The sequence below is a fragment of the Solanum verrucosum genome, unplaced genomic scaffold (assembly GCF_900185275.1).
Source record: "Solanum verrucosum unplaced genomic scaffold, falcon-dt-bn FXZP01000026.1, whole genome shotgun sequence".
Lineage (NCBI taxonomy): Eukaryota > Viridiplantae > Streptophyta > Magnoliopsida > Solanales > Solanaceae > Solanum > Solanum verrucosum.
The window spans coordinates 1,719,102-1,746,167 of record NW_026020285.1 but is presented as its reverse complement, the minus strand read 5'-3'; the positions used below and the strand labels follow the sequence as shown (position 1 = coordinate 1,746,167).

Sequence of the window (27,066 nt, the reverse complement as noted above, 5' to 3'; positions counted from 1 at the left end):
ATTATTAAAATTCTCTAATAATTCTATCTTCTTCATTGCAAAATGGTAAAGAAGAAACTTTTAGCAATGACCACCAAGAAAATTGCCCGCAATCTGGGGTTGATTCGTGGAGTGGAAGAATTCTTCCATTCCAAAATGTACCCACAAGAAGGTTGCTTCAGTTTCTTCCATTGATTGGCCATGGAAACTAAGTTTTCCTTGTTATTTGTTGCGGCTTGTAGTTGTAAATATTTTTTCAGATTTGAACATATATTCTTTGCTATTTTTCCATGTTCTTCCTGGAGATTTCTTAAAAAATAGAGATAATAGAAAAATAATTATCTTCCGATTTTCAATCGATCACTCAATACTCAAAATATCCGCCGAAGCCACACCGATTGAAACCTCCCAAAATTTTACTCCTTTTTGAGGTAATTTATTTCTTGGTTGTTTCTTGTTATTGGTTTATTTTAAGCTTAATAAGGTGCGAAGAAGATGAGGAGGGTGGGGTGTGAAGAAGAAGAGATGTGGGGGGTGGGGTTTAAGAAATATTTTGATTTTTAATTATTTTGTTTACTTTAATAATTATCTGACGCGCATGATTTTTTTTTACTTTAATATTTTTGCCATGTCAGTTATAGGGGGTAAATAAATTCACTTTTAAATAGCAGAGGTGTGTAATAGATCATCATGATAGTTTAAGCGAGTAACTGACTTTTCGATACAAGTTTAGGGGGAATCTATGCATTTTCCCTAAAAAATATTTATATACCCAAATTTACTAAATTTAAGTCATGTTACTTATGATCGATCAAATATCCTTGTTTAATTTAATTTCAATGCAAAAAAAAAAAAATATATATATATAAGAAGAAAGAAAGCAAAAGTCAATAAGCTTTAGCATAATAATACTAGAGCAATTGTGGGGAGGAAAAAATAGATTTCAAATCTTTTCTTCATGACAAAAGATTTCTTTTTGTATTAGGAAATATTATATCTATTACTATAATAAAATATGATAAAGACTTTGACTAAGCCATGTGTCACAAGTCAAAGTTGTATGTTTTAGGATTTGACCACTATTCTTTCTTGTGCTGTCTATTATATTCCAAAGGGAGTATTAAAATAGATAGCATGTGGTCCAATAATTAAAAATAAAAAGAGTTAGAAAAACCAAGGTTTTAAACTAATGATATTGTCCCATCACCAAATTCCAACCCATGTTCATTCTTGAAAAAAATTAAATGTTTAATAAACATAAAAAATTACAAAATAATAAAAACAAGAAACAAAAAGAAATCCACTTTTCTCAAGTGCATGAATTGGCCCCTTCCTCATCACACCACCATCAAAACATGTTGAAAAAAGTTGGGGCAAAAGGGAGGCCAAAAGTGGGAAGTGTGGAAAATGCATAATGTCAATGTACAAATAAGATATCTTAGGAACATAATGAAGATTAATCTTATCCCTTTTTATGATAGATGATTATTATGATGAGAGAGAATCAAATTTTCTTGTTTTATAATTTGTGTGATGAGTATTGAAAACACTTCTAAATTTGGTATGAATTATTAATTTTATCCTCAAAATATTGACAGTTTTTAAAAATACTTATTTACTTGATTAAGTGAACTTAAACACACTCTCAATCTTGCAATATGAGTAAAATATACCCTTAAATTCTCGTCAAGTTCTCGGGTGTTTTCAGCGCTTTTCTCGGCTTATTAAGAGTCTCATGTTCCTACAAGAATTTGAGACCTTGCTGTGTCATGTTGCATATCAACGGTCTATCAAAGTTTAGTTAGTTAAGCAGAGGTGTGTTTTTAAGACTGTCTATAATTCGGAGATGAAACTAATAATTTGTATCATGTGCAGAAGTGTTTTTAATACTTCTCTCTAATTTTTATAATTGTGTCTAACTTGAGCACACATCAAATATTTAACTGTATTCGATGTTTACATCAAACAACTTATTATATAGTAAAGTAATTTAACTTATTGGTATAATTACCGGGTACAATAAACTTTACATACCTTGATTAATTTTACGAAATTTAGGACAAATTAAAAAGAAATTGCCTATGATGGAATTTAAAAAAGATGAGGCATTTTCTAATTTGACCAAATGTTTAATGACTATTTATATTTATTCATGTTCCATCCCACTTACTTGATTAAAAAATCTTTCAGAAGTGTATTCTTGCATATAAAAAAATTAAGACTTGTTATAAAACTTCACAAAATATTATAATATTTCTTAAATTTCATATTCAATTAAATTATATCACATCTGAAATGTAAGGAGTAATTTTTAACAATTTAAAGTACCAAAACAATTTTATACATATTTAAATGACCATTTAAAATTTACCCTCAAAGATAAGTGATTACTTTAGTCATTTTCCCCATCTTTTTAACACCTATAGTATTACTACTAGTTTTAATCTTGGAGAAAAACTTTTGTGGGTATTGGAATAGGGATAATAGACCTGAAAAAGTGTTCTTGAGATATGGAATTTCAATTACTTAATTATACTCTAATAACTATGTAAAGTCAATAAAGTTATGTTCTGTCATTGCCTACTTGTGTGATGCATTTTTTAGGATGAAACTTTTAAGTAGAACTTTTAAAAGAGTTCTTAGAGTCATCTAATTTAACCAAAGGGTATAGAAGTTTCCACTTACCACTTTTACATTTGCTTTTTTCATGTTAAAAAAAGAAGCCCTATGACTATAAAGGAGCCTAACTCATATAGAGTCTTTTAATTGAATTTAGGAAAAGGATTTTGAAGATATTCTATTTCCATGTTTAGGGCATAATATCCACCAAACAATTCATTTTCTCTTCTTTTTTTTAAATAGAAATTTGCTTTATCTTATCAATTTATTTTAACAATTATTATATATTGTTTTATAAAATATCATCGGCATAAAAGGAAAAGAGCTAGCAATAAGAGCAAAATCTTGGAGCTAGAGCATACGTTGAGCCAACTTCGCCAGATCGGACCACGTTCATCTTAGAGTACTAGTCAAGCTCATCACTAGTCGAAACAGATGATGATTATATTGTATTTTATGATATTATTTTGATAAATATAGTATTTATTTAAATATATTTTATTGTTTTTCTATTATTTTACAATATCACATAACAATAATCTGAAAAATAAATTTGTAATAATATAATATAAAAGTAAGGTACGAAATAGAGTTATTAAAGAAAAAGTTAGGTGAAGGACAAAATAGGTTTATTAAATAATAACTAAAGGTAAGATGAGACAAAAATCAAATAATGGTACAATTATTTTAAATCAATTGTTATATAAAATGATAGTTTGTAATTGTTACGTGACAACAAATTTAACAATATAATATAATAAAAAAATTCAAGAGCATTCGACTCTACGAATATCGAGTGAAAAACCTATCAAAGAAACCACTAACTTAATCAAAAGTTATCCTCTTGTTTAATCTTTATCTTATCAAATTATATAGTGGTGTAAATCATGAAGCATTTGATGAACAAAGTCATGCCAAAATTGGAGGCTAAAAGTGTTTTATATGGTGATTAAATACTTGATTAAATCATTTTCAAGGCCTGCAATAATATTCTTAATCTACATGATGTATTAGCACTAAACATATCCCATTATCATATTTAATCAATGGAAAGAGGACGACAATTATTTCGATAAACACAATGTTCTTTTTCATTTTTTTTTATCAACAAGTGCTAATTGGGAATCTTATCAAGTGATGAATCATTGTTATATGTTTGATTATATAAGTACCAGAAATTAAATGGACTTTTGAATTGAAATTATTGACTTACCTTTTTCTCACTTAATTATGTTATATTTAAATATATATTATTTTGAAAATAATTTTTTGTCAAAATCATATTTGAATTTTTTTTTTTGCAAATGGATTTTACACTGAAATTATGGCCTCTCCTACACCCTACTACTAAAAAAACATTATTTTTCCACTGAAAAATACTCAACAACTATTTCTACAGATATATTTTCTCGGTGAACTAATTCGGTGTTTGACTAATTTATTTAATAAATGATTTTATCAATATTATAACAATGTTTGCGCTTGATAAGGTGTGTTTCACTAGAATTTTATTTTCATCTTCTAAGAAACAGTTTTCACTATTGCAAAATCACTTTTTTTTCCTTCATAATTTTGTTGGTCAAACATTTAAATTCTCTAAAATAAACATTTTCTTTTTAAATACTTCGTAGAGTTTGGTCAAATAATCCACTAGTGTAAATTCAACCACATAATATCTAAAAATTATTTTAGATCATAAATTTTTTAAAAAATCATTTTATTTCAAATATCATATCAAGTAAAAAAATAGCATATAAAATAAGACGGAAAGAATAATAAATTACATTACTGAACTGGGAGTCAAAAGGAATACTAAAAGGATATTCATCCATTACATACATATATACACACTACTGCAACAAAAACTATACATAAAGATTGCATAATTCCAAGAATCCTAGTAGATATATGCCCTTCTTTAGTAGTGAAATTTTTGTACTTTTCTCCTTTTCAAGTTAATAGTAAAAAATACATGTTTTATTCGATTTAATTTATTTATCTTATTTTAATTTGACAAAAAAATTATTATGTGAAATTAAATATATATATATATTTTTTTTTATATATTTTTTTTTTCTGAAATATCATTTAATCTTATGGTCGCAAATATATAAAGTGGAAAATTAGAATTAAAAAGCTATCAAAAAAAGACTAAAAGAAAAAATAGGGCAAACAAATTAAATGAAGTAAAAATATATTATCAATTTTTTGCGAGTTTTGATATTTAACCATAAATTGTTTCTTTAACCTACCTATTATTTCCTGTGGATTACAAGTAATTTATGTAGATGACTAAAACAATTCACAATTAAAATATGATTTTTTTTTGTACTATTAACTTTTTTTACTATAGGGGGTATAGAGAGGTCCCCCAACCCACCTCCTTTCCTGTTTGGATGAAAATTCACCTGCATCATACTCTAATTCTTTGATCTTTTGACTTGGGAATCCACATGAAACTAAAATCCAAACTTCCTCTCTATCTCTGCAATAATTACTATATTTCATTTTTAAAAAATTTACAGTGATAAATATAAAAATCGTATGTCATTAATTTTATACAAATATTGTATGTTACTAATTTAAGACTAAAATTTTATACTTCATAAAGTTGAAATTTTAATTTCATTTTTATTCTATTCATAACTGGATAAATTATTATTTATAATGATAGTAATATTTATGATATTCACGAATCACGTGAACACCTATATATCTTTAAAATACATTATTAAATAGTGCAGGGGTAATAGGTCCTACCCAAAGTTTGAGATTGTTATAACAATTTCGATCAAAGTTTAGATACATTTCGAATCCTTTTCCAATTATTTTTTAAATTTATGGCCAAACGTACTTTCCGAAATTCAAATTTAAATAGTGCAGAAATAATAGATCCTGCCCATATGCACCCTCCTAAATAGCTCTTTGTCCTACTCCTTACCCTCTCCTCCCCTCCACCCTTTCTGTGCAGCAATAACAACTGCTCTACTGATAGTACTGAAAGTATTCTTTATATATCTCTGAGTATTCTTTTACTCTCTCATGCACAAAAACCCTTTCTTTTCTATTTCAAACAACAAGTTATGGAACAAACTGAAAACTCCAACAAATGCAACTCTAAATCAACAACTGCCAAAATATGTCCAAATAACAACAACAACAACAATAATCACTATATTGCTTTTGGTTTTCATCACAATACTAATAATACTAATAATCAAAATCAATATCAAACTTACCCTCCTCTTCTCCCTTTACCTCCTCTACTACCTCCTCTTCAACTACCTTTTCCTCAAAATCACAACTTCAGATCAAGAACCCATGTTCACAAACCTTCATTCAACCAGAATCATCCTTTTCTTGCCACCCCTTCTGATTCCAAGATTCAAGAAATCTCAGGTAATCAAGAATTGAGAACCCCTTTTACTTCTTTACCACTTTTATGAAAAAAGATTAGATTTTTATCTAGAAAGTTTAAGGGTTGGAGTTGAATTAGACTCTTTTTGGTATTCAGTTTATGTATATGGAAAAAAAAAGATTAGCTTTTTCTGCAGAAAGTTGAGGATTGGAGTTTAATTAGACTTCTTTTAGTATATGGTAACAGCATGATAACAGTAACCTTCTGTTAGTTCTTTTATTAGTTTAAGTATTACTACTTTTTTCTTTTTGTCATGTCTGTTTGTTCAAAGTTTATTGTCAAGTTGAAGCTTTAATTTATGACATCAACATTGTGCTTTTGATATTGCATCTGTAGTTTCAGTTTATCAAATGCAGAAAAAAAAATCAACTTTTTTTCTGCAGAAAGTAGAAAGATTAGGCTTCTTTTTTACACTAATATATGCTAAAGCATGAAAACAATAGTCTTCTCTTACTTCTTTATTAGTGGAGTACTACCACTTTTCATCATGTTTTGTTTTGTTCAAAGTTTATTGCCTTAATTTAATCCATTAGTTGATATCCTTTAGTTAGAGTATTAGAAGAAGCTATGTTGCTCGAACTCTCCAAAATGTTGTCGCACCTGTGTCAGATCCTCTAGAAGTACTTTACTTTTGAACAATCCGACATGCACCCATTGATATTAAACACTTGATGACATTAACATTGTGCTTGATGTGCTTTTTTTTTTTCTTCTTTTTGATGTCACTTACTAAACAGCCTCAAAGGTGCTCCAAAGGCAAAATGATGTGTCCAAACAGAAATATGGAAGGAGGGTTAAGGCTGCTGCTACCACCACAGAATCTCTTGTGGTGGCAAGAAGACCAGATTCTGGTGGTGTTGAAGGACCAGTAATCTCACTTCTTGCTAATCATTTCCTTGTCCAATTTGATCCTTCACAGAGAATTTTCCATTATGATGTTGAAATTTCACCTCATCCATCCAAGGATATTGCTAGGCTAATCAAGAAAAAGCTTGTGGAGGACCATTCTGTTATGCTATCAGGTGCTCTTCCAGTTTATGATGGTGGAAGGACTATATATAGCCCTATTGAATTTCAAAATAATAAGATTGAGTTTTACATTAGCCTGCCAATTCCTAGTAGTGGCAACAAGTCTGGAGAAATGGTTAAGTTGCAGAAAGAAGGACAGCAGATTAAGCTTTTCCGCGTTAACATCAAACTTATATCTAAATTTGATGGGAAAGAACTAAATAGCTACTTGAATAAAGAAGGAGATGATAGTGGGAGTCCACTTCCTCAGGAATATCTGCATGCATTAGATGTCGTGTTGCGCGAGAGCCCAACAGAGAAATGTATAACAGCTGGGAGATCGTTTTACTCGAGTTGTATGGGAGGAGAAAAAGATATCGGGGGCGGAGCCGTGGCGCTAAGGGGGTTCTTTCAGAGTCTTAGACCAACACAGCAAGGACTTGCTCTCAATGTTGATTTCTCAGTGACTGCTTTCCATGAGAGTATCGGAGTGATCACCTACTTGGAAAAACGCCTTGACTTCCTCCACGACATTTCTCACAGGAAAACAAGAGGCTTGACAAATGATGAGAAGAAAGAGGTTGAGAAAGCACTAAAGAACATCAGGGTCTTTGTTTGCCACAGAGAGACTGTTCAAAGATATCGTATTTACAGCTTAACCGAGGAGGTTACGGAGAACCTCTGCTTTCAGGATAGGGATGGAAAAATTCTAAGAATAGTGAACTACTTCAAGGATCATTACAACTATGATATACTATATAGGAACTTGCCGTGCTTGCAGATTAGCAGAAGTAAACCTTGTTATCTTCCGATGGAGCTTTGTATGATTTGTGAAGGACAGAAGTTTCTAGGGAAGCTTTCGGATGATCAGACTGCAAGAATACTCAAAATGGGATGTCAAAGGCCAAGGGAAAGAAAGGCAATTATAGACAGAGTGGTGACAGGATCGGTTGGACCAACAAGGTAATTTCTGCCTTTGCAGCATGCTACCTCCTTTGTTTTATTTTTGCTTACATTTTCAGTTTGTTAGTGCCTTCGTATTAAGATTGTTTCATTTCCTGACAGTGGCAATCACGCGAGTGACTTCAAACTCCAAATCTCGAAAGAAATGACTCAATTGTATGGGAGAATTCTTCAGCCTCCTAAGCTTAAACTAGGTGATCGTGGTCAGGTTAGAAATCTTATTCCTTCCCGGCTCGATAGGCAGTGGAATCTTCTGGACAGCCATGTCTTCGAAGGTACTCGAGTTGAGAGATGGGCACTAATGAGTTTTGGTGGAACCTCTGATCAGAAGTCCCACATACCAAAATTCATAAACCAGTTATGTCAAAGGTGTGAGCAATTAGGCATCTTTCTGAACAAGAATACAGTACTTAACCCTCAGTTTGAACCCTTGCATTTGCTCAACAATGTTAAAAACTTAGAAACCAAACTCAACAAGTTACATAGAGCTTCATTTAACAATCTCCAACTTGTTATTTGTGTGATGGAGAGAAAACACAAAGGATACGCAGACTTGAAAAGAATTGCTGAGACAAGCATCGGGGTTGTAACACAATGCTGTTTGTACCCGAACCTTGGCAAAATTAGCTCACAGTTTTTGGCAAATTTGGCTCTCAAGATCAATGCCAAAGTTGGGGGATGCACAGTTGCATTGTACAATTCATTGCCTTCTCAAATACCACGGCTCTTCAAACATGAAGGTCCAGTCATTTTTATGGGTGCGGATGTGACTCATCCGCACCCTCTTGATGATTTTAGCCCCTCCGTCGCTGCTGTAGTTGGTAGTGTAAATTGGCCAGCAGCCAACAAGTATGTCTCCAGGATGAGATCCCAAACACATAGGCAGGAGATCATTCAAGATCTCAACACGATGGTCGGGGAGATTATTGATGATTTTTATGAGGAGCTGCTAAAACTCCCTGAGAGAATAATCTTCTTCAGGGATGGAGTAAGTGAAACACAATTCCTTAAAGTACTTAAAGAGGAGCTCCAAGCAATTCGCCTGGCATGTTCGAGATTTCCAGGTTACAAACCTCCCATTACTTTTGTGGTAGTTCAGAAAAGACACCATACTAGGCTATTTCCATGTGAACTTCATCCGTCAACAACTAAAAACACGCTCTTCAACGAAAACATCCTACCAGGTACAGTTGTAGATACAGTGATCACTCATCCAAGTGAATTCGACTTCTATCTATGCAGCCATTGGGGTGTAAAAGGAACAAGCAGGCCAATACATTACCATGTTCTATGGGATGAAAACCAGTTCACTTCTGATGAGCTACAAAAATTGGTATACAACCTTTGCTACACATTTGTGAGATGCACCAAGCCTATTTCACTGGTGCCACCGGCTTATTACGCCCATTTAGCTGCATATAGAGGCAGACTGTATCTTGAACGTTCCGATTTGTCTACTCTAACAAGAAGTTCTAACATATCTCGCGCTGCTCCACCGAAGACAACTCCTTTACCTAAACTCACTGAGAACATTAAAAAGCTTATGTTTTACTGCTGAGTTATGGCAACTGCACAGTCTTCTCTATATTGACAGTTTAGCAGTTTGATCTCATGTAACCATTTTAGTTCTTTCTAGCTAGTCTTCTATATATGCAATTTGATCTCATGTACTTACTAATTTTTATATTTGTTTCTTTTATGATCCAATGAGTATTAATATTTGTTGCTACATTTGTTTAGTACATTGTTATAAATTTGTTGTCTCTTTTTTTTTTTTCCTTTTGTTGTATATTATACTCTCTTATCACTCGGTATGCTCTTGTTGATGATCTCATGTACATACTAACTTTTTTATGTTGGCTAAATTATTGCACCTTCCCACGTATGGTGTTGGACATTTCATTCTTTTTGTTGCGGGGTATTATCTTATATTATCCATGCTCAAGATGTTTAGTATTGAGGAGGCGATATTAGAGTTTTACATCGGTGGGTTTAAGGGTAACTTAATCTTTTTATGGCTTTGGACAATGATATAAGGATTTAGCGACGACTAATCTCCTTAATTATATGGTCTTGAACAATGATATATATGCGTTTATCGATGGATATATATATATATATATATATATATATATATATATATATATATATATTGTGAACGTAGTTATAGCGTTAATTTGAGATCATTGTAGGAACTCTAAAAGGGGTTGTTTGGTATGCTTGTCACCCTAGGATTAAAAATTAAAATAGTATTGTATTATCCCTTGTTCAGCTGTTTGGTTGTTCTAGTCAAGGAATAAATTATATCAAGATTAATAATTCATACTAGAATAAATTATTTTTGCAGTGAAATAATAGTATCGAGATTAGTTATTTTTGTGGTAAAATAATTGTATCAAAATTAATTATCTTGGATAAAACAATAAAAATAACAAATACCCCTGAGGTTCCTCAAATCCTTTTTCTACTAAATAACGTGGTTCATAGTCTTGTGCTCTAATTCTCTGAGCTACAAGCCCCACCCCATCTTCACTGAATTTGTTTTCGGGAGTACCTTAAAAAGAAGTAACGTTTCCTCTCCCCAGCCATTTCGGGTTAAGAAAGTGTGAAAGCACGTTTATCTATAAGTCTATAAGAAGGGTGCATTCCAAGTGTAAAGTGGGAGAGAAGCAGTGGCGGAGCCACCATATCTTTAGGGGGTTCATCCGAATCCTCTTCGACGAAAAATTATATTATTTTTATGTGGTTAAAATAATTTTTTAAGTATATATATAGTAGACGTCGAACCCTCTTAGGTTACTTCATGTGTCTATTTCTTCAGATTTTGAACCCCCTAATTAAAAATTCTGGCTCCGCCACTAGAGAGAAGAGATGTCACAATTGCGGTTTTGAATAAACCAACCTAGCATGGTGATACATACATACATTCATACCCCGAACACACGCAATGAAACGATATTTTTGAAAGCAAACAACTTCTTAAAATTATACAATGCATGTTAAATCAAACAATGAATAATAAATGTAATATCAAAATAATTAATTTGATCCTAACTAACTAGTTTGAGAATAACTAATTATATAATATGATGACAGAATTATTTAATGCTTTTCTTGGACATGGAAATTTAGAACATGAATTGTCACTTAAGACATGATAGAATGATAGGTCACATAAAAAGTATTGTCTGAATGCAAAGGTTATATATACTGCTAATCTAACCTCTGATTTCTTTTCATGTCAGACTGTATTCAATGCATTTATTTATGCATAATAATATAAATAAATTAGATAGACAAGAGTAATAAATTAAGAAAAAAATAAGAGAGAAGGAATTTAAGGGGGAGTGTACTTATTATGTGGTGGACTTAAGTACTCCCTTCTGTATTTTTTTTATTTAAGTTGTCAGGATTATTAAAAATAATTAATTTAAGAATTTTTTTTATTTTAAGAAATTAAGATATTGTTAATATAGTGAAAGCAAAAAATATACTTCTTTTGTTTCAGTTTATGTGACATTTTTTTTTAATTTTGAAATTCAAACAAATCTTTTTTTTATTGTAATTTTATCTTATTTTTTTCTAAATATTTTAAATTGTTAATTATTATGACTTACAATTTCTTTTTGGGGTAAGACACAAATACCCCTAGACTATGACCAAAATTTCAGAGACACTCCTTAACTAAACTAAGATTCTATTACTCCCCCCCCCCCCCACCCTCCACCCATTCTTTTTTGTAATTTTGTTCACCTTTTTGACTTACATGCCATCTAAACATCTCCCATGCGTTTCAACCACATGGAGTTACGGAGTATTCTACGTAAATCAAAAAATATAAAATTACAAAAAAGAAGAAGTTCGGGGGTATTTTGAAAAATGACTAAGTTTTAATTGATGATAAGAATAAATTAGGAAATAAAGGATAAATTTTCTCTTAGTTTTTTTTTAGATGGACAAATTAGAGATGGACATTTCTTTTAAATATAATGGACACATAAAAATAGATGGAGGGAGTATAAATCAACATAGTGAATGTGTTAAAGCATTTATAAAGAATTTACAAGAATTGTAGCAAAAAAAATAATTTATTCAACTTCTCGAACAGTAACATCTTTACATAAACAAAGATGAATGATTTAATATTCACAATACAAAGATTAAAAAAAATGTGAATAAGGAGATGCATTCAATGATTTAGCTTAATGATCAATAAATTGAGTTGAAATTATGAGGCCTCAGTTTTTCAAATTCTAACAAAAACAAAAATATAGATAATTTTTTCACATATATTCTAACTTTGGCTAACTCTCACACATGTTATTGATGGAGGTGACAAGTATTTCATGAATTCCATTTTTGGACCCTGATAGATAAAGTTTTATAATATAGGTTATTTGTTGAAAGGTGACAATTGGTCGGTTTAGGTCGGTCAAAATTAAAATTAAATTGATTTATTGCTTAATTTTTAAATGATTAAAATCAAATCAAATTCAATATAATATATAATTATTGGTTAAATTGTTATCAATTTTGATTCGATTGTTCTGTCATTAGTCATACATGAAATAAAACAAAACATAAGGTGGGGGAATAAAATTAAATTAGTTAGTAAACAGATACCTACCAACATCCCCCACCATAATATACTTTTTCCTTTTTAGTTAAGTTTTATTTGAGAGTGGAGAAAACAAATCAAAATCAAAAGAGCTAACAATTGAATCATGCCCCTAAGTTGATTCAATCAAACCCACCCACCACCCTTATATTATTAATAAATTTTGGTTAAAACATATAGTATGAGATATTAAAAAATGTTCATAAAAGATAAAATATTGTGTATATATAATTATAAAATATGTTAATAATATGTCGGTTCAGTTCAATTATTCTTTTTATTTTTCTTTAAAAAATCAAATTAAATGCTATGTATTTTTTAAAAAAAATATAAAACCAAACCAAACCAACAATAAATTTGATTTAATTAATTAATTTGATTTAATCTTTGATTTAGATCGATTTCTACTCAAACCATGAAAGTCCCTAATGACAGGTACTCCACGGATTTTCATGTGCCTTAATTTTAGTACATAAAGTTATTCGTCATATGTTATTAATAGAAGATGATAATATAAATATTTTTCAAAATTAATCGAGATACATACAATAATTGAGATAAAAAGGAAAAAAGAGGAGTGAGGAGAGAGAAGGCTGGCATATAGTATATTGGCAGTAAAAAAGAATAAAAGTGGGGTCTCTATATATACTATTTGAGAGTTAAGACTAGTAAAAGAAAACAAAACAAAAGCTAAGAAAAGATAGGATTGAAAGTAAAAGCCAATAACCCTCTGAGTTTCAACTTTCCTTTTTGTCTTTGTAATTACTCATTTATTTTCTTCTTTCTTTAGTACTTGTAATAGTGTGCATTCATGTGTTTCTGATCTCCACTTTTTATTTTTGTAATATATTATTATTATATATATATATATATATTACTAAAAAATTGTACTGTAGTCTGTAGTAGTAGTACTAACACAGTAATACCTTACCTTCTGATCTCTCTCTATTGCCTATTCACTTTTTCTGCACAACTACTACAGCAAGGTAACAGACAGATTGTGACTATTGCTCCCCTCTACTGTTAGGACCACTTTTTTTGTTCGATGTTTGATATCTGTGTTAGAATCTTATTGATGGTGACTGTTGCTCCTCTTTCTATAGTACAACTTTTTTAGTGTTTTCTTTAATGTTTGGTATTTGTTTTAGAGTCTCACTAATAAGAAATTTTATTGGAATATCTCTCTTAGGAAGTAACACTACAACAAAAATAGCTTTTAGTGATAATAAATATGTACATTAACAAATACTGCTAAAGTTTTATCGGCATTAGTTAATTGTTATTGTATCCAATGTCGCTATATGTTTTAGAATCATTCACAAAAGGGTATTAATTATTACTTAATAAAAACATATTTAGCGGAAATTAAACTATTGCAGTTGATTGATTGATGCTAAAATTCATTTTTAGTGTGGTGTAAATATCACGACCCAAACCACCGTAAATGACACCCACACTAAACCACCTGGTGGGAGAACCATCTACCAACCCGATCCAAATATATAACACTCTAACATAACATTTTTTAAAGCAACACATATTCAGTTCGCATAAACTAAATTAATTGTCAAAACATTATGCGGAAATTAACCCCCTAGAGCCTAAAAGTCGTAGTACCAAAACTCTAATAAATCGATACAGGACTGCAACCCCAAAACTTAAGTATTTAAAAGAAAGGGTCTAAGTTCAGAATAGGGAGTAGAATCGCCAGACAAATCCATGGTAGCCTAGACAATGTGCTCACCCCTGGATTCAGTTAACATTAGGATCATAACTAAAGTCTCTTAGCAATCACTAGAACATGTCATGTACTTAACAAAGAAAAAACAACTGCAGTATCAGTATAGAACCACCATGTGCTGGTAGGATCATACAGTCAGTTCCAAACATGAATGTAAAATAAGTAACTACAAATAATACATCCAACACATATATCAACAATCATAACAGATAGAATTTCAGTCACAAACCTCAACTTAACCAATACATGAAACATGTTCCACATGATCACAATAGCACATACTTCTCTAATGGAACCCACACACAAATTGTTAGTGTATCATCGCGATACTCTAGCCAACCATTGTTAGTGTTTCATATCAAGCGTGGTATTTGAGTCAACCGTTAGTATCTTGTACCGGTATGACACCTGATGAGTTGTAACGACCCTAAAAACGAACTAGTGAAACTAGAGCCTCACATGTGAGTTTGGAGTTGAGAACTTGATGAAATGATGAGAAATGACCGTGACGTCCGGAAACTAGTCATTTGAACTAATGAGTTGTAAGGGTCAACTTTAAATCGTCATATCTTTTAGCTCAAAATGAATTAGGTGGACCTTTACCTATCCAATTAAAGGTCTTTGAGTCCTCTTTCCAACGCCACCGAGTTTGCCCAATTCCGACCTTGGAGTAAAAAGTTATGCCCGAAATATTGAAGCACTGTCAGGCTGAAAAAAAAGGGCGAACTAAGACGGGAAGGGGTAGAATTTTTAAGTTAAGACTTTATGGGTCCTTAGTCCTTTTCCAAAATTGACCCTATGTTATTTTATTCTTTTCCTAGCAACTATAAGACCTTTTTATGACTTAATTCCTTTCATTTAAGCCACTCCTCTTAGGATTAAAAAGAAACCCATCTCCTTTCATATATTTCTCTCTAACTCAAGGAAGAAGAGGAGTTGGAGCTAGGATTGAAGATTTCGAGTGCTTCTTCTTCAATTTTCGTGGATTTTCAACTTAGAGGTATGGGGATCCTTATCCTTGATTATTCTTTCTTTCAAGGAACCCAATCAAAAGGTTTTCAAGGTTTTTTCAAATACACACAAAAACCTATTTCGATTCTAGCATGGATTCTTGCATAAAAAGGTTTTAAATGATGATTTATATGGTTATTAATGATTATTAATGGTTTTTAGAAAGAAATTCCCATGAACCCATGTCTTCTCAAATTCTCTAAATTTGGCCTAAAGTGGGTGTATTGATTTTGTGTAATTGATGGACGATTATTGTGTAGATTGTTGTGGACTGTTCATATATGTATTTATCTATGAGGAATTGTTAAGAATTGTTAATGAATTGAAGGATGTGGGATGTTAGCCTTGAATGGACAAAATTGTGAATTGTTCTTCATGTTGATTATTGGCTTATGCTTAGCTTAGCTTGTATAGTTGAATGTTGTTATTATCATTATTATTGTATTGTTAATTGTTGGAATATGAGAATGATGAAGATAGCCATGGAAAGAGGGTAAGTTGATCAAACTTGATAAATATTGTATAATTGGCATGGAATTGAGTATTGTGGCTTATGGCCTTTGAAAAGGGTGGTAAGATGGCTTGATCTCTTAGTATTAATATAATTGTTATTGGTTGGTTTGATCCACCTTTGGTGGAGGTGGTTATTTGTTGTATTATTGTGAATTGAGGCCATGAAGGGCATTATGTGAATGTTATTATATTGTTGTATTATTATACACATATGAGGCTATATGTAAAGTCCTATATGAGGCTATATGTAAAGTTTTATGTGAAGCTATATGTGAAGGTATGATGTGAATGAGTTTTATGTGAAGCTATATGTGAAGGTATGATGTGAATGAGTTTTATATGATGTGAAGCTATATGTGAAGGTATGATGTGAATGAGTTTTATGTGGAGCTATATGTGAAGGTATGGTGTGAATGAGTTTTATGTGATCTTGTGATGATCCTATGTAAAGTGGATAGCATTGTGAGTTAAAGTATGACTTCTCATGATGTATATATGAAATGATGTTGGATTATGAAGTATCCTTAGATGATAATGATGTGACTTGGTTGATAGACTAAAGTGTCTCTCCTTGTTACTTAAAGTCTTGAATGCATGAATGTGTGAAGTGGGCTAGAACTAAGAAATGGTGCCCTTTCTATAAATGCTAAAAGAGGAATCCTAGGCCAAGGCTTGAATTGGCAAAACTAAGAAATAGTGCCCTTTCATAAGTCTAGCTTTCCTAAGTAAATGTAAAACCATGAAATCGGTAGACCTAATGGTGGTAGCCCTTCTCATGTGTGAAATGATGAACCTTGGACCGGTAGGCTTAAGGCACCCTTAATGAAAAATCGGTAGGCCTAAGGCACCCTTCCAGGGGGATTTAATGAGCTATCCTTAATGAACCTTGATCGGTAGATCCTTGTGGTGCCCTTCTTGGTAGATGTGCTATGGGTCGGTAGACCTAATGATGGTGCCCTCTCTAGCACATACATGTGAATGAAATTACTTTATGGGAACTAAGGCTAAGCACCGAGTGGATATGGTTAAGATGGTAGCTCTCCCGAGTATGAGGCAAGAGTATAATGAACATCTTTGGATATCCCCTAAACCATGTGCCTACATGGGATGTGTCCTAGTTCTACCCTTGGCAAGTAGAACACCTTCCACGGTGTAGGGTTTTACGACACCGGATTCCATGTCTAGCTCGCATGGTCTATGTCGGTTAATGACTATTCCCATCATGTGGGATGTGCACTCTAGTTATTGGATAGGTTCTACAACGTGTAGGTAGTAGTATGGGATGCTATCTACACATGGCACGAGTAGGCTTTGAAGATACTAAAGTGAGTTCCCTAAGTCTAACGACTATTATGTGAAAGTCCCCTTATGTGCTTGAATGTCTCCAAATGGTTTCTTAAAGAATGTTGGTCTATTGATGTTATGTTGTAAAGGAAATGTCTTTATCTAAGGTAATCTTGAGGAACACTTAAGTGTGCTTGAAGAGGTTGTATGGGCGGTCACTTCTTGTCTCACTCAAGTGTGTCTTAGGATTATATTAGGTAGAGGTCCTATGGTAATGAAATGACATGTGTTCTTTTAAAGTTAAGCATGGGTTGTATATGGACATATGTTGAGTATATGTATGGTTGGCTATGGTCTTATATGTTAATGTTGACTTGTATTATGTCTCTTATACTTGTAAATGAAAGGTTTTATCAAATGATATGAAAGCATTTACTTCCTTGAAAATGTCCTTTTTGGCATGTTTTTGCATGGTCTCCATACTTAGTACTTAATTGTGCTAACCCCTTTCTTTCCCCTTTTGGACTAAAGTGTAGGGATTTGGAGATGATGACATGTCATGGCTATTTGATAGGTTTCTAAGTGTTGAAGATGAAGACTTGGTGAGTCCTCATATATTCGAGGACAATACCCCATATGTTCTTTTATGTCTTTTTAGTATTGTTTAAGTTGTGTATGTGATTAGTCCCGAATTTTGTACTCTAAAGTATTAGATGGTTTTGAGACATCATGTATAAAGTCTAGAAAGTCTTCCGCTTGCTATTTTTTTGATTTAATGAAATGTTTTCTTGGTAAAGAAAGTTTTTAATTCCTTATGGTTTTAGTGTCTATGCGATGAATGAATGCTAAGAGGCTTGTATTAGACCTTTTCGAGGTCGAGTACGCCGGTTACGACTAGGGGGTGATCCCGGGTCGTGACATGAGTCCACAAATTGGACTCATTTAGGGATTTATTTTAATGGAAATAGTGTCCTTGAATGCTTGTTTTATCTCAATACCTGATTAAAATGCTGAAGTTTCAGGTATTTGAAGTTTTAGTGGAAGCATGGACACTTAGGCGCAAAACGGAGCAAATAGGGCTGAAAAGAACAAGAAATGGAATTCTACGAATCGCCAAGTTCAACTTGACGAGTCACCGAAACGACATGAATCGCCTTTCGTTCCAGTACGCGAAGCCTTGAAGGAAGTGGATCAAAAGGCGAGGAAAGTGGCAGCACAATCTGTGAAAACTATAAATACTAGTTAGAATTGTAGTTTTAAGAGAAATTTTTTGAGTGGAACATTTTAGAGTAAAAATTATTATTAGTCTATAGTATTTTGCTGTATTTTTCTCTCAAGTTTGGAGAGGGTTTTGTGGAGACTTGAAGAAATGAGTTCTTCTTCCCCAAGTTGGAAGTGAGTCTTCTCTATTCATTTTCCTTTGCTTAATTTAAGGTTTAATTTCTTATACCTAGTTGAATTCATTATCATGTTAGGTATAATTTCTTATTTCTTGATGAGTGGCTAAAAACCTTCATTCTTGGGGTGTGATTTAGCAAATATGGGTTGATATTCTTGTTGGGTCTTGCTTGCTGATAGGTTAGATTTATTTTAATGGTGATTTCATCTAATGGTTGCGGTTTAATCTAAAAGGTTTGTAGTTGCAAATACAAAGCCACCCATGTATTTTTGCCTTGCCCGAGAGGGAGGTTGCGAAACCAAAACCACTAGACTGATGGCCTAAGGAGTGGGTCGACATGAGGTTCAGCCCGAGAGGGTGAGCCCTAGTCCCATATCCTAACACTCAGCTCGAGAGAATGAGTGGGGTAAGGCGTAGGCAGGTCTTCATGCAACAAATGGGTGTCCGAGAGGAACGCATTTGAAACGGGGTAAGTTGCTCGAGAGGGAACTTATTTCCATTTAAAGCTTAGCCTACTCACTATTGTCTTGCAAATTTCCTATTGAAAGCATGTACCCAATGATTTATCTCAACTTGTATTGCGGTCACATCCCAAGAACCTTTCCCCTACTTGATTTTCTTGTTTATTTTGTTGTTTTATCACTTGTTACAACACCCCCATTTGATATTTGACACTTTCGTGTCACCCCCTTTAATTTACAATGTATTTTATCGCAAATGTGTTTAGCTACGACTAATTCGAACGAAATTCTAATTGGCTATTGATTCTCAAACCGCTCCCTTGGGACACGACCCCAACCCTCGGTTGGGTTACTATATTATCGACGATCGTAGACACTTATACCGTAGGTCAGTGTTGTTGGTCACGATAAGCATCAATACCCAAGCAAACCATCAATCATAAACAACATGCACAATCACAATGAACAACCACATTTGAAGCCACAAGTAAATAAACATGTTTATTGCATGAGATTATCAACATGATGTCAGTTCACATTAGCCTTTTTGGTTTTCCTCACATGCATTGCACAAGTAATTTTATACAAAAGTTAACATGAATAACTCGAAAAATATACGACTATCACTTACCTCGAGACAAGGTTGAATGTTCTAAAGAACTTGAGTATTCACCTTTTGTAATGTCTTGACTTGTTGTTGGTCTAAAACAATAATATCATACAAAAATCGATGAACATTGACTTATTCAAATCCAAATTATTACCTTATCCTTACCCTAAGATAATTTTCATGACTGTTCTACCTAAATCAGGGCTTCTTCCACCATTAATTTAAGTCAAAAACTCTCCCCCACGAATAACATCCTAGATTCTAAGGCTTAGAATCAACAAGTTAAGGGAGTAATTCACTTACCTTTACTGAAGAATTTGGTGGAAAACCGTAAAAGAAAGCCCTAAATTGCCCTTTATTTTTTCAAGAATGGAGTTACAAAAACAAGATGTTTTGAGACTTTTTCTACATAAAACTCCGACTAAACTCGCTATAACGGCCCGACCCGCTATAGCAGCGTCTCCATAGCCGACCAACCCACTATAGTACAAATCAATTCATCTTGCTATAGCGGCGTGACACCCGCTATAGCAACTTGTACAGAGACTTGAAATTCTTCCAAAAGTCCCCCTTTCGCAACGTACCAATGGTCTATCCATAACGATAAAAAAGATCATTACAGTAAAACACTCTTAATTAAAAATGACTCGATTCTTGAGCTAGCTCGCTTTGTGTAGGAACACTATTTCTTTTGTTCGTAATTGATGTGCTTCGCGTAGGATCACTATTTTTTTTGGGTTCATAATTGATGTTTGATTTTTGCTTTGAGGCTTGATTGATTAGGATCTGCATCGAAGAATTTCACTATGAGAGGGTTAGCGACTCCAAATTACTCGAGATCGATCGCTTTGTGTAGGGTCATCATTATTTTTTGGTTCGTAGTCAATAATTGATTTTAGCTTGGAGGCTTGATTAATAAGAATTTGCATTGTATAATTCTACTGTTAGAGGGTTAGCGACTCCAAATTACTTGAGATCACTTTGTGTGTGATCACTATTTAATTTTTTGGTTCATGCTCAATGAGTGATTTTTTGTTTTGAGGTTTGATTAATCAAAATTTGCATCGAAGAATTTCATTCTAGGTGAGTTAGCTACTCCAACTTACTCGGGATTTCTTTGTGTAGGACCACTAGTTATTCTTTTCCCCACTAAGTGTTCAGTATGAGTAGTATTTGTTTAAGAATCTGACTAATTAAAATCGCCCGCTAAAAATTGTGCTTTGGAGATAAAATACTCTGAGCTAAAGATAAGTCGGTTTTCAAAATTGATTTGGTATTAGACAAATTTAATGTGTTAGATCAAAATTATTAAGTTCAATCTTTATCAAAACTCAAACCCAAACATTACATCCGCATGTAAGTTATACACTTGATGCCTAAAGCAAAAAAAAAAAAAAAAAAAAAAAAACAAATTATAATCTCTTGGCTATTTACTTGTTCATATTTTTTCCTACTTCACCTTTGCTTCTTTATTTATTTTAAGAATGAAATATTAGAAAAACAAATGTTACTTTATTCGATTCTAAATATTTGTCGTTTTGTTAAACTGATTTTATTATCTTGATATATTTGTTGATTTTTTTCAAAAATAATTAAAAACTATTTTTGATTTTTTTTTTTACACTTATAGATCTAATCAACGTGGTGTAAGTAAGAGATAAAAGAATAGTTTAGACAAATATTGTTGTATAACTTACATAAATCTTATAGTGTAAAGAGTAAATTACATCTTATGCCTAGTCTTTTTCTAATTACAATAATCCCTTAAAATTTGTATCTTCCGGATACATAAGTCACCATCCGGATACATTAATTCACCATTCGGACACATTAATTCTAATACAAGATGAATCCTTCTGTTGCACTAAAAAGGAAATAAATTCTGACAATCTAATTAAATCCCATAAATTACGCTTACGTTTCTTCTTACTCTCAGTCATACAGAGGCAAATCCTAACAGAACTAAGAAATTCAAAATTTCAAATTGCTCTCCCGGTTCAGTGAAGAAACCTTTCAGATTTGATTCAAAAACTTTTATCGAAATTTTCGGTAAGTGAGGTAAGTTATGAAGGATACAAAAGTGATGAAATTGTTGATGGACAAACGATTTCCTTTTGAATCTTCAAGTCATTGAAGATCCTTTCAATTTTTGATTCAAGATTGTCAAAAATTTTAGGATTCAAGATTCTTCTCCCAGTTCATCGAAGATTCTTTCAATTTTGATTTCTTCTCCTAGTTCATTGAAGATCCTTTCAATTTTGATTTCTTCTCCTAGTTTATTGAAGATCCTTTCAATTTTGATTCAAAATTGTCAAAATTTTTGAGAAGATACAACATGAATATCTTTGCTACTTAGCATTTTACTATATATATATATATATATATATATATTGTTTAAATTGATAAGTATTGTATTTATACTAGATACATTAATTAAGTAATTGTTGCCCATAAGATGTTAGATTTGAGATCGATACATTACCGTGTGGTAATTGCTATGTAATTGATACATTTAGTATAAATTCGAATTTACGTATCATATCTAAAAAAATTAGTGCATGATACATTACTATATATGTATCTTGTTTAAATTGATAAATATTGTATTTATACTAGATACATTAAATAAGTAATTGTTGCCCATAAGATGTTAGATTTGAGATCGATACATTTCTGTGTGGTAGTTGCTTTGTAATTGATACATTTAGCATAAATTCAGATTTACGTATCATATCTAAAAAATTAGTGCATGATACATTACTATTTATGTATCTCGTTTAAATTGATAAGTATTGTATTGTTACGAGATATATTAAACATGTAATTATTGTCCATAAGTTGTTTGCTTTGAGATCGATACATATAGTATAGATTAGTATTTATGTATCATGCACGTATAATTTGACGTAGCTATGCATCATATACAAAAAAATTATGAATATGAACAATGATTTAGTTATAAAATAGTATTGCACATACATAACAAACATCACCAACAAGGATTGTGGTGTGATGAGTCCACGGTTTAGACTCATTTAGGGCTTTATTTGGATAGATTTAGTGTCCTCAAATGCTTATCTTGTGCCAATAACTGATGAAAAATCCTTGATTTCCAGGTATTTGGATTGAGGAACAAAGCATGGACACTAACGAGCAAAAAAGAACAAGGAAGCTGAAAAAACGAAGAAAAGAACACCTGTTGATCGCCTAATCCATTGGGCAAGTCACCGAATGGCTATTATCTCACCTAAAGTTCCAGTGTGCCAAGCCCTGAAGGAGAAAACCAAGTCGGTGAGAGAAAGGAGCAGTCGGTGAGTCGCAGAACGGTTTCGCGATGCAGTGTTAGATCCCAAAGTTACAGAACTTGAGGATGCTAAAGGCTAAAGCAAAAAAGGCGATGGAGCTGACCAAAGGGCGGATCGCCGAGTTGATCGGCGATCCTGACTTACTGCGCCAAATGGCCCTTCGCAGCATATTTTTGGCGATTATAAATACATTTTCAAACATTATGTTTAGTATCAAATTTTATTCTGAACATTCATTAGAGTAATTTTTGAGTTTGAAATCTGAGTTTTGAGACAAAAATTTTCCTTAGCTTTGAAGAATTCAAGTTTTCCATTTTTGAGAAATTGGAAGTGGGTCTTTGAGATTCTTCAACTTGGACCTTTGTAAAGACGAAATTAATCTTACACAGTTGATGGAAACACAATTTGGTAACGATTTCTATCTTTTTATGATGTCTAGCTAAAACCTCAATTCTTGGGGTGTGATTATGGGTTGATTTAGCTTATGTGTATTGTTAATTGATAGTTTAAATATTGTTTAAAAGTGATTTCAATAGGTAATTGTGGTTTAATTTAAAGGGTTGTAGTTGCAAATGCAACTCTACCTTCGTGTTTTTGGCTTGCTCGAGAGAAAGGTTTTAAAACCAAGATTACTAAATTGATGGTCTGTGCGTATTGGGTTGTCATGGGTTCAGCTCGAGAGAGTGAATCCTAAACCCTTTTCCATACATTCAGCTCGAGAGAGTGAATGGACTAAAGCGTAGGCATTCTTAATTGCTGCTTGTTGGTGTTCGAGAGAAACCAACTTGATTCGGGGTAAATTGTTCGAGAGAAAGTTTATGCCCACTAAAGTCTAGCTTATTCACTGATTTACAACTATTTACTATTAGTTGCAATTACCCATTTGTCTACCTTAGCCTATAATCCAATCACATCCCAAGAACCCGTCTCATTACTTGTTAATTCGTGTTATTTGCTGCTATTGTAGTTGATAATTACAATCAAAACCCCCCTATTATTTGACACTTGTGTCACCATTTAATTTAAATTATGCTTTTATTCGTAAATATCTATTCCTATGATTGACTTGAACACATTCGTACTTTGCTCTTAATTCTTAAACACGTACCACTCCCTGTGGGATTCGACCCCAACTAATTTAGTTGGGTTATATTACTGACTAATGATCGTTGACACTTAGTATTAGATGAAGTGTCCTGATACGTAAAATCAAAATGGCGCCGCTGTCGCACCCCAGTTCGAACCGACCGAAACAGTTCACAACATAATGTGGCTGATACTCTGATTTTGGAAAAAAATTTGTTTTGTTTGTTTTAGAGTCGCCACCTAAATTTTAAGGAAAATATTAGGAAAACCATTTTTTATGTAAGTGTAAACTCTATTTAGATTTGCGAAACCAGTGAGATTCTGAGTAAGAGTTTTGGTTACTCGAGGGGAAGGTGTTAAGCACCCCTCAGAGCCTTTCCGAAGATAGTCCTTAAACTCAATTTAGGAAAATATGATTAGGAAAACTTGTTTATTTATTTGCTTTAAAAATCAATGATTAGTTAATTAGTTTAAGAAAAGAGTAAAATACACGGTACAACATTTATATGTCTTATAAAATAGATTTAATGGTAGTATTTTATCATATTGTAAAAATAAATAAATGTACTTAAATGTATGATAAATTTATATGTAAAAAATAGATGTATCTTATTTGAACTTAATTTAGATGTATAATTGTGGAGTTTAAAGGATGTAAATTTTGTCGTTTTATTTATACATAGAATTAAGACGTAATAAAATAAGATTATAATCGGGTTTAAATATGTAGAGTGATATGTGTGAAAATATGAAGTTTAATGAAATAAATGATAATGATACTAAATGTTAAAATATTATATAAAAGTTTGTGATCTTAAATATGTTCATTATAAAGTGTAGTATGTACATGTAAGTCGTTTAAACGTGTGAACACTTATTATTCATTTACACGTATGGACAAATTGACGATAGATTATATGTAGTAAAGTAATATGTATATTTAAGTGTAGGCATTTATAATTTATAAAAATAAATAAATAACATTAGTAAAAGAGATAGTAGATAATACTAGGTTATGTGAAGAAAATATAGAATATATACCTTTATATGTATGACATATATATGTATGTACCTTGTATTTGAACCTGTTGGCATATCTAAAATTTTGAAATAATATATTAAAAGATAAAATATTTTTTAGCAATGTTTGATTCAAAAAAGTAAGTATAGTCAATACATTTTATAAAGGGGTGATGTAAAGAGTATAAAAAATAGGCCTAACTATTGAAAACTTATTCTATAGTTACATTTGTTTTGTTAAATATATAAGCCTACTTCCCTACTTATTTCTTTTTAAAAAAAATATAATTCCACAAGTTAATTATTTTAAAGTTAATTAGCTTTAGCCTTTATGTACCTCTAAACTTATTTGGGAGTCCCAATTCATGAATTTTATTTTTTCTACTTAGATACCTAAATGAAAATTATTTCACCCTTTTAAAATTTCAATAGAGAGTTTTAGACAATAAGTTTTCCTATTCCTTAAGTGCCTAAGTCGATATATACTTCTTTTCCCCAATTTTGAGACACTAGTATTATTTTAACCCTTTGAAACTTTGTTTGGAAAATTCTTAAACTATAAGCCCCTTCTTTTCAACTAAAAAAAATGTAAAAAGAGTATTATAGGTAAAAAATGCTAACCCATTTTTTAAAAAAAGATTTTGCGTCATTTGTTCTAAAAATGTTTCAACTAAATTCACAAGCAAACAACTATTGTTTCACATGGATAAAAAAAAAAGACAAGCAATATATCAAAAACTTATGAGTGAAGGTTAGCCAACATATCAAAACAATATAAGTAGGACGACGAAACTTAAGAGTAAAAGTTAGCCAACATATAAAAACATAAGGGCAACGAAAGGAAGGCTGAAGAACATTAGACTCCTATTTACGAGACTCCAAGCATCGCAATGATCCTAATTGTTGTTGGCCTAACATCTTAGGCCAATAACGAGTTTCAAAGTAGAAACTCCAACTCTCCGGTTGTACATGAAAATATAAGAAGAGGAAACCAAATTAGGAACTATTCAAATAACAATAACTAATTCAAAACAGAGCAGCACTTAACATAACTTTACATAGCATATATTATATTGGAAAGTGTAACAAAAGTCATGATTTGAAAAGGACATACAAGAGGCTTGTTCCCTATCTATCTTTCTTGAGGCATAGATACCCATATGTTTTGAGAAAGGAAAAATATAATGCCAACATTAATCATAACAATCAACTAGATTTTGATAATTCAAGGTCACTATTCTAACACATTAGTTGAGTACTACATGTTCTAAAACTTCACTAAACATCATTCACCAAGATAAAAAAAAATAAGTCACTTCATAAAATATATCGTCTATCAATAGAAATGTAACATCAAGCGGATGATTTATTCGAGTTTTTATGAAGCGTGTTTTCTTTTTTAAGAAATCAATTGATGTCCCCTTAAAGTTAACAGGGGGTTGGTTCTTACCCTTTTTACATACTAAAGAAATGGTAAGTTTGAGCTATAGTAGGAAGGATACAAGAAACATGGTTCTTGACCCGTACACAAAGGAGACAATCTGGATTTAATGCGCATTCAAAGCGAGGCAGGTCTAAAGTCGATGACATTGCTTTAGACACAAAAATACATTTTTTCACATAAACATACAGCCAACAACACATTTTCTTAATTAACAAAAGGGAATTACACGCCACTACTATCATATTCTACTACTCATATTCACATAAAACTTAAGTGAGATGCAACAGTAATTAATTTTATATAACAAAATGCCTATTTGATTAAAATTAGTTGGAAACAAAATGACAGCGTAAGGATGAAAAGATTATGACTGTTTTGACTATATAGTTTTGGATCTTAACAGATAAAAAATAGCAATTAACAACAAGGAGATGCAGCACCAATTTCAATTATATAGATCACAAAAATGGTGACGGACATCAGGCTTACTGTCCAGAATTAGTTTTCTTGCGCAAAAGACATCTAAGAGGGGATAAATACAGTAAAGGCATTTCAACGAACACATATAAGATACATTAATCAGCAGC

At 32.0% G+C, this 27,066-nt stretch overlaps 1 protein-coding gene across 1 annotated transcript; it reads left to right on the top strand.

The window, feature by feature from the left end:
* Positions 1-5,633: 5,633 nt before the first annotated feature.
* On the top strand, positions 5,634-9,695 carry LOC125834247 (protein argonaute 7). Its single transcript, XM_049513415.1, has 3 exons — positions 5,634-5,997; positions 6,754-7,987; positions 8,090-9,695. The coding sequence occupies exons 1-3, from the start codon at positions 5,682-5,684 to the stop codon at positions 9,543-9,545; spliced, it is 3,006 nt and encodes a 1,001-aa protein (XP_049369372.1). The 5' UTR covers positions 5,634-5,681; the 3' UTR covers positions 9,546-9,695.
* Positions 9,696-27,066: the final 17,371 nt, after the last annotated feature.